Source organism: Neodiprion pinetum, chromosome 4, assembly GCF_021155775.2.
Source record: "Neodiprion pinetum isolate iyNeoPine1 chromosome 4, iyNeoPine1.2, whole genome shotgun sequence".
NCBI lineage: Eukaryota > Metazoa > Arthropoda > Insecta > Hymenoptera > Diprionidae > Neodiprion > Neodiprion pinetum.
Window position 1 is genome coordinate 11,770,917 of NC_060235.2, and position 9,644 is coordinate 11,780,560.

General features: G+C 40.6%; 1 protein-coding gene and 1 long non-coding RNA gene across 2 annotated transcripts; one reads left to right on the plus strand and one right to left on the minus strand.

The window, feature by feature from the left end:
- Positions 1–1,547: 1,547 nt before the first annotated feature.
- Positions 1,548–9,180, plus strand: LOC138190785 (uncharacterized). The gene is made up of 2 exons (XM_069135091.1): positions 1,548–2,184; positions 8,212–9,180. The coding sequence occupies exons 1-2, from the start codon at positions 1,646–1,648 to the stop codon at positions 8,645–8,647; spliced, it is 975 nt and encodes a 324-aa protein (XP_068991192.1). The 5' UTR covers positions 1,548–1,645; the 3' UTR covers positions 8,648–9,180.
- LOC138190817 (uncharacterized) lies at positions 3,473–4,395 on the minus strand. Its single transcript, XR_011176908.1, has 2 exons — positions 4,332–4,395; positions 3,473–4,239 (listed from the first exon to the last, which is right to left on the minus strand). It is a non-coding gene; the product is annotated as an uncharacterized lncRNA (long non-coding RNA).
- Positions 9,181–9,644: the final 464 nt, after the last annotated feature.

Genomic DNA, 9,644 nt, shown 5'->3' on the forward strand with positions numbered 1-9,644 from the left:
AGTGGAAAAAATGGAGTCGTTAATTTATTATCAGAACGAATAATCAATAAGAAGCCTCTAGTCACCGATAGTAAAAGAATATTACTGGCTCTTACTGATTTTTTTGCAAAGAACGTTAGTTAGCGTAAATTGATTCACGCGAACGAGTGATAAGCTGAAATATGCTTGTGATAGTTTGTTACATCTGTAAGACGAAAGATTTGTGCCGTTATAAAGATTTTCTTCAGTTTTGGATTTTGTTATTCACTGCATAATTTACTTTTCTACTCTACGTTGAATATAAATCTGTGTAACAAAACATGATGTCACATGAAAATGACTGAGAATAAACGGATGTGATTAATTATTTCTCTCAGTGAAAAATTGTCCGTTTTTATGTATATTTCCACCGAATCTAATTGGTGAATATATATAGCAGGGTACATATAAATACATTGGGGATAGCAGTGGGCAAAGTCTCGAATAGATGTAGTAGTGTACATGTATACACACCGCGCGCAGTCGCAGAGTGGATACGAAAATGTACACGTATATACACCCGACACAGTCTCACTGCAACGTTGCCGCGACGCTCCCCTCTCGACCTTCGTGCCAGAAATTTCGTGATAAATGTTGAACTTTGTGTGCGTTTATCAAAAAGTCCTATGAGTGAAAAAGTGTGAATCCAAGACAAAAAAAATTCTAATTTTTTGCTTTGTCAAATGTTAGTTTTTCATCAGATTAGCGCGGCTCAGTTAGTTGTGACAAGAAAAAACGTGTGCGTTTTATTGGCCTGGAATGGGGAAGACGTGTTACCAGTACTGACTTTAACCGTGATTTTCTCGTTAATCTATGAGACAATCGTGTTGAAAATTTGTAGAGATATCAACCACTACTCGAATTAGGAGTAGAAAAAATTCAAGCTCGCTTACGCGAGATCAAGTTTACCGTAGTAATACCTCTAAGGAATGCTCTCTCTAATCATCGGAGAACCAAGACTTATAACTCTATACTCGACAGCTTTGAAGGAGCCTGTTTTCGTTGACGTTGGTTTATCCTGTCTCTAACGGGACTGACTTAGCTCGCTCGTCCCGCACCCCTTGGAGCGTCGAGCAGCAAGCGAGGTTTTTGCTGAATTTACAACTTTGAAACAAAGGCTTGCCTCGCGACGTTCATTCCTGAAGCGCGTGATCCCCCGCTCGCCTCATCCCGGCGTTGATTACCACAGGATCTGGCGGGTGCGGAGATGCTAACGTTGCTGACGGTAAATTACGCCATTGCGCTTTGGTCGTGCCATGAAACGTTTTGTAGCATGAATATATTGTTACAAAGGGTGAAATCACCCGTTTTGCCCCCTCTTTAATGATCTAGTAGTCAGCATAGATAAAAGACGTTTATAAACCTCTTATGTCTTTAAAAAGAATAAGGTTGCTGCGCCAACCGATATTATTGTAAAAACAGTCTTGTTTCAGACTTTAAACAAGAAACACGTATATTGCATTAAAAGCATTTATCACGATATTTTTGTTCACGCCTTTGATTTGATAATAAATAAACTCGCGGATCCATATTTTATTAACGTAACGCCTAAATCGTTACAATTGGTGTCAGAAGCGGGATCTTGAGTTCTTATTAATTGAATCAACTCAGTGCGCGAACTTTAATTATGAGTAGCAGTCGTTTGACGCGCTCACGAAGAAGAGAAAGTAGCGGAGAAGAACCTTTTGTTATGGAGAATCCGCGGGTCCCTGAAACAATTCCATCGCCTTCAGTGGACCCTCTTCCAATTCCTTCGACAATCTCTCAAATTGATCTGCTGAAGATCATGTCTCAACAGCAAGAGGCTGCTGAGCGCCAACAACAGCAACTTCTTCAGCTGCTTCTTGATCAACAAGAGCAGCGAAAAAGAGAACAAGAACAACAGTTGGAACAGCGAAGAAGAGAACAGGAACAACAGCTGGAACAGCGCAGGCTTGATAGAGAGGCACAAGAACGATCCGAAACTAGTCTACACGAACTGTTCCGGACGACTGTGGCAGCTCTTCAGGCTGTTCATCAGGTGAATGGCTCAGGAGAACCGGCTGTCACTCCACGAGGTTCCGGAGTCGTTACGCCGCTTCTCTCTCCTGTTCCTTCTCCTGTTCCCGTTTCCGCTGTTCGACAGGTCCGACATCCAGGACGAATCCAGGATGTTCGAGATTCAAGGTCTGTGCCTTTTACTAGGGAAGTAGTTGAATCTCCAATTAGTAGAAGGAGAGTAAATAATGAGGTTGGTTTTTCCGAGTCTTTGCCTCAAGTTTGACCTCAATATTCTCATTTTAATCAATTAAATAATTCAGGATTTCCTGAGGTTGCTTCTCAGATTAATGAGAAGCCTCTTTTTCTTTTAAAACCGCCAATTTTTGATGGAAAAATACCATGGGCAGATTATGAACGCCAGTTTAATACAATTGCTAAACATAATCAGTGGGACTCCGCCATGAGGGCCCACAGTCTTGCCTCCTGTCTTCGAACGCCGGCTTTGAACGTTTTAACGGCGTTGTCTGAGGAAGAAATCTCTGATTATGAAAAACTTAGTTCTGCATTAAAGTTGAGGTACGGAAATGACCACTTAACAAAACTGTACACAGCACAATTACAGACAAGAAGACAAGGACGAGACGAAGACCTCGCGTCTCTTAGTCAGGACATTGAACGGCTTTCTCGTATAGCTTTGCCAGACCACGAACCGTCTCGAAACTTATTAGCAACGCAAGCTTTTTTAAATGCGATTAATGATCCAGAAATTAAAATGGCCGTTGGAACATCGGGCCTCACTTCTTTGCGGGAGGCAACAGCCAAAGCCCTCGAGGTGGAGGCAATGAGAAAGCAATATTTTGGGCTGAGCAAGCTTCGTCGGATTGAGGTGTCTGAAAACGCCTCAAGAAGGCGAAGTGTTGAACACTCGGAGGAGTCAAAACCTCAAAATTATAAAAATAGAAATAACAGTAACAATTTTAAATCAAGAAATCGAGGTTCTTTTCAAAACCAACAAAACCAGCGTATAAATAAAAACGTGGTCGTGACAAGTCAAACTAGCTTGACTTGTATATTTTGTAAAAAAACAGGTCACGACGCCAATCATTGTTTTCTAATTAAGAAAATTAGTGGAAAACCGATGCAAGGTTCGAATCCAAATTCGTATAATTGGCGTAAGAAAAACATAGAAATAGGGGAAGCAAATCCTCAATTGAGTTCTTCAACAGGAACTCACCCAAAAAACTAATTTCAGATGATTTGTCAGGGCGGAAATCATCGCAGATTGTTGGTAGTGGAAGCCCTCTTAGAGAACAGTTTTTAATTAGAAGTCTGCGACAGTCTGGTCTTTACGCGCGTGGTACTGTTAATGGCGTCGATTGTCTGTGGGTAATAGACACGGGCGCGGAAGTAACCGTAGTTTGATCGGATCTCTTTAAATCCGATGACCAGATTGTTCCCTCTTTTTCTCCGCGAACAGCCACTGGAGAGACGACCCCGGTTTTGAGACAGGCTACTGTCCAAATTAACCTTTTTGGGTGTATCGACTCTCCACATAAGGTTTTTATAGCAGATATAGAGGATGAAGGTATTTTGGGAATAGACTTTCTTACAGCTCATAACTGTGTTATCTCGACTAAGAGAAATTCACTAGCTTCAAACAATCGCGAAATAACTCTTTGTACAAATAGGAATGGAATTTATTGGACTCCTCCTAGAATTCGAGAAATAGAACTGTCGGAAGATGATTTGCAACAACATTCTCCTCTTCATTTACGGAGCCTTGTTGAGAAATCTTCGATTTCGTTAAATTCAGCTCAGGAAGAATCGTTTAAATCTCTTTTGCTAGAATTTAAAGATTCTTTTGCCAAAGATAGTGGTGATAAGGGCCGATGTACTTCTGTCAAGCACAAGATCGACGTCGGAGAGAGTTCACCAATTAAACAAGCTCCTCGAAGACTCGCTCTCAACGCCCGAGAAGAGGTGAAGAAGCTTGTGGAAGACATGTTAGCGAACGATGTGATTGAGCCATCGTCTAGTCCCTGGGCTTCACCAATCGTCCTTGTTAACAAAAAGGACGGATCCAAACGATTTTGTATCGATTACAGGAAGCTGAACGATATAACGAAGAAAGATTCTTACCCTCTACCCAGAATCGACGAGACCCTCGACCTGATAGCTGGTGCAACTTGGTTCAGCACCATAGATCTTCAGAGCGGATATTGGCAGGTCGAAATGGATCCTCTAGATAAAGAAAAAACAGCTTTTGTTACGGGTTTAGGAGGATTATGGCAGTTCAAGGTTATGCCGTTTGGTTTGAGTAATGCCCCGGCTACCTTTGAACGAATGATGGAGGCTGTTCTCCATGGGCTCACGGGCAAAATATGCCTCGTTTATTTAGACGATATAATCCTTTTTGGACAAGAACTTTGAAGAAGAAGTTCAAAATCTCAGACAAGTTTTCGCTAGGCTGAAGCAAGCAGGTCTGAAAATGAGCCCGAAAAAATGTCATCTGTTCCAAAAAGAAGTAGGCTTCCTCGGACATATCGTTTCAGCACAAGGTGTGAAGACCGACCCATCCAAAATAGAGAAGGTTTCTTCTTGGCCGACACCTAAGAATAAAGAACAAGTTCAAAGCTTTTTAGGCCTTTGTACATATTACAGAAGATTTGTAAAAGGTTTCGCTAGTATAGCTAAGCCTCTCCATCATTTGACCGGAATCAAGATTCTTTTTGACTGGACCCCGGAATGCGAAGAGGCTTTCAAGAAATTAAAGGAAAATCTTATTTCTTCGCCGATTTTAGCTTATCCAGAGGTCGAAATTCCTTTTATTTTAGATACGGATGCATCTCTTTCAGGAATAGGCGGGGTTCTGTCACAAATTCAGGGAGGTCAAGAGAGAGTGATAAGCTATTTCAGCAGAGTTTTGAGTAAAACTGAGAGGAATTATTGTGTCACTCGTAGAGAGCTTTTAGCTGTCGTTAAGACCGTAGTACATTTTCACCATTATTTGTATGGCAGGAAATTTTTAATACGTACAGATCATGCTTCTCTCAGGTGGCTACTTTCGTTTAAATCTCCCGAAGGTCAGGTAGCTAGATGGTTAGAAAGGCTCGGTCAGTACGATTTTGATATTCGTCATCGAGCAGGAATTCATCATGGAAACGCCGATGCTCTCTCTCGAAGACCCTGCGAGGAAATGCCAGAGTGTAAACAGTGTGCACGATTAGAGAAAAATCGTGACCCCTCTCTTATAATACGGAAGATTTCTTTCGAAAATAACCAGGAGGAATGGAGAAAATCGCAACAAGAGAACGACACTTTGAATCAAGTGAAGTCTTGGAAAGAAGCAGAAACTCGCCCAGACTGGCAGGATATATCTTTAGCCGAGCCAGATTTGAAAATTTATTGGGCTCAATGGGACTCTATCCTTTTAATTGATGGAATTTTATACCGAAAATGGGAATCTGCAGACTTGAAAGAAATCAGGTGGCAACTTTTGGTTCCCAGGACACGAGTTCCGGAGATTCTTGCTCTTTATCATGATTCTCCTGCAGGTGGACATTTCGCTTCAAATAAAACTCTGGGCAGAATTCGCAACTTCTACTTTTGGCCTCGTTGCCGGATGGACGTTGAAGATTGGTGTCGAAGATGTCGAGTCTGCACGGCAAAGAAAGGACCTCGAGCGAAGGGACAAAGCTCTCTTCAGATTTATAACGTGGGAGCTCCATTTGAAAGGATAGCAATGGATATTCTTGGACCTCTCCCGATAACCCATTCTGGAAATAAATATGCTTTGGTTATCGCTGATTATTTTACTAAGTGGCCAGAAGTGGTCCCTCTCGCTGATCAAGAAGCCTCTACTGTAGCGCAGGCATTCGTTAAAGAATTTATTTGTAGACACGGAGTTCCTCTAGAACTTCATACTGATCAAGGCCGAAATTTTGAGTCGACCTTAATGAAAGAGGTTACTCAGATTTTAGGGGTTAGAAAAACTCGTACAACTCCTTTGCATCCACAATCTGACGGCATGATAGAGCGTCTGAATCGGACTTTACTACAGTATTTGTCGTCCTTCGTAGAGCAGAATCAGAGAGACTGGGACTCCTGGATTCCTTTCTTCCTCTTATCTTACAGATCTGCGATTCATGAGACGACGAAACAGACGCCAGCCCTCATGCTTACTGGAAGAAATCTTCGACTTCCGTCAGATTTAGAGAAAGGCCCTGTTCCTGTGCAAAGACAGCATCAAACAGATTATGCCTTTTCATTACAACAACGTTTAGAAGAAATTCATCACTTTGCTAGGAATAGAATTTCTATGGCTTCAGATAAATTGAAAACTCGTTATGATATTCGAGCCAGAGATTTAAAATTTAATCCTGGGGATTCTGTCTGGCTCTTTCAACCTCGAAGACAGAAAGGACGATGTCCAAAACTACAAAGGAATTGGGAAGGCCCTTACTTAGTGGTTAACCGGATAAATGATGTTGTTTATAGAATCCGAAGATCTCCTCATTCGCGTCAGAAAGTGGTTCACTTGGATCGTCTTGCTCCATTTGAAGAAGATCAACCTGGAACAGTCTCTCCAAGACCAGGAACATCCTTCGAGGTTAGATCTTCAAACGAACACCCTTGACGACTGTGATCGACTTGACCTTCTTTACAGTCGGTCATCGATTGGGAGAAGAATTTGCCTTTTGGAATTCATTTGAGCAAACTCGACCGCTTACGATTATTATTGAAGAAAATATCGGATGCGGAAAAACAACTTTGACCAAGAGGTTTTTAGCAGATCGCCAGGTCTGTACACTTTTAGAACCTCTTGAAGAATATCGAAATGTAGCCGGAATTAATCTTTTAGATTTGATGTACCAGAACCCAGATCGTTATTGCTATTATTTTCAACATTTCGCTCAAATGGTTATGTTAGATAGACATCTGCAGACGACTTCATTGCCTGTAAAGGTGATGGAAAGATCGATATTCAGTAGCAATTGTTTTGTAGAAGCTCGTCGAAGATTAGGTAATTTCCGCGACTTCGAATCTCATTTATTGACAAAAAATTTTGATCTTCTCATTCGCTCGTCTGAGCTCAGAGTAGATTTAATTGTTTATTTGCGAGTTTCCCCAGAAACTTCTTTTGCTCGAGTTAGTTCCCGTTCTCGTGAGGAAGAATCGAGTATTTCTTTAGAGCTACTCAGAACTATCCATGAGGTTCATGAAGATTGGCTAGTGAAACAAACCTTTTCTTCTTTATCGGCTCCTGTTTTAGTTATCAATGCAGAAGCTACGGCCGATCAAGTTTTCAAAGATTTTTGTACGTCTATGATGTGCGGGGGTTAATTCAGATATGAATAATGAGGAAGTATTCTTAATTAAGAGAAAAACGAAAAATAAAGTTTAATTTTCTTTATTAAAACAAGATAAAAAAAAAAGAAAAAAAAAAAAAAAACGACGAATGGTGCAATAAGAGGTTACATATGTAAAAAAAAAAAGTTAAATTTCAAAAATTTGTTCCGCCATAATCTTTAAGGCGGACTTGACCTCTGCACAGTCGTTGCAGTCTTCGGTGGAGTTTGTTGCGAGTAAATTCTTTCGACATTCGCGACAAGTTTTGCCCTCTCCCGCGAAGGTAAGATGGGTTTCCTTGAGCTCGTAGAAGTTCTTTATGTCCGCGCTGAAATAAATCAGACACGGGGAACTTATATATTTTTTTTTTGATTAAAATTTGCATAAGAACTTACCGAGTAATCCAGCAGTTTAGGCATATTAGTCCCATTTTATGTTTTTCCCTTACGGTCTCACCCCGACCACATTTCAGGGTCTTCCACTGATTTTCAAAATAGATCTTAAATTCCTCTTGTGACATTTTTTTTTTATGTCCTCCCACGGAAAACTGGAAGTAATTACGCCCGCATTGATGAGGGCGGAAACGGGCGGAGTTTTTATGATTGACATTTTTTTGAAAAGGAGGAACTAGTTGAGTCTGTCTTCGACGAAGATTTTTCTTGTAATGATTTGTTATTTCTGCGTTGCTAATCAATTTGAAATTTGTTTTCTTCGGTTGTTTCTTTCTAGAAACTTCTTCTCTGGAATCGAGTTTTGTGTCGGATAGGCTTTGGTTTAAGGAATAATGTGAAATGAGCCACGATTATTTTTCGAGGTCGATGAGCGATTGCTTGATTTTCACATTTTATTAACCTTAAGTGTCAGTTTTTGTGAGCACTTTTTCAGGTTATTTGACACAGCCCTTTCCTTCCAATCTTCCCCGATTCCTGAGGATGACTGGTGGTTTTATTTTGAAGAAGGACGCAGAAATAATTCAGATAAGATCGTTTCTTTTCTTTTGAATACATATTCAATTTATTTTATTCAAGTATTCTCCCAAATTCACTCAGTGAATTTGAATTGTTATACCACCACTCACATTTGTCCTCCAAACTCTAGGGTGTGCTGTCTCAGAAGAAGCTCTAGATTCAGTCACCCCCCGATTTCCTTATTTCCTATGAAGAGAAGTCTGTTTTCGTCTTATTTGGTCCTGGAATTGTCGGTTCCCGGTTCGATGATTTCATCCGAACCTGTTTCGAAGGGATCCTTCATGAAGAAGATTGAATTTCTTCCCGACATCAATCTGGGCCGTTGCGGATAACTTTGAATTCATGAAGCCACATAACACTCATTAACACTAACCTTTATAAAACATGGCACATAAATTTTTGAGATTATTTAACGCTCAACTATCTGCTCAAGGTTTTCTGTGGTTTACCTTGAGACTGTGGGCAAATGCCAGATAGTGAAAAAGGGAGTTCTTAAATTTTTAGAGCCACAGCTCCAACTCACCTTTGAGCACTGACTACTACAATACTTTTATAATTATTTTATCTTTCCCGAGTCGGGACGACTCTTTTCCTCGGGGGGGAGTAGTGTTACAAAGGGTGAAATCACCCGTTTTGCCCCCTCTTTAATGATCTAGTAGTCAGCATAGATAAAAGACGTTTATAAACCTCTTATGTCTTTAAAAAGAATAAGGTTGCTGCGCCAACCGATATTATTGTAAAAACAGTCTTGTTTCAGACTTTAAACAAGAAACACGTATATTGCATTAAAAGCATTTATCACGATATTTTTGTTCACGCCTTTGATTTGATAATAAGTAAACTCGCGGATCCATATTTTATTAACGTAACGCCTAAATCGTTACAATATTATATGAATTTAGAGCTACACTTCCTCGTCTCTTCTAAAAGCGGTATTAATCATTATTGACATTGGTATACACACGTGCGGCGTTCGTGATACAAATACCCTTGGAAAATCTCGTTCAACTGCGATCATCGCGGCTACTTTGTTTGGATCTTGCCCCCCTTTTCGCGATCTTCGGTTACGTGGTGAAACGTCAGCGGCCACATTTTCAAATCTGACATCCAGTTTCGGCCAATAATCGGCGGACCTTCGTTTCGCACGACATACAATATTTGATTCGATTTCACGCTCTTTCGCTCAATTGTTACATCGATATATCCAACCGCTGCAATCGGTTTTTTGTCATCTTCGCGAAGTTCTTCTTTGGCGGTGTTTAACCTAACGCTAGAAATTTTTTTTTTGTATTTTCCGACAGAGATCGCGAAGATCGGCGCACTCGAATC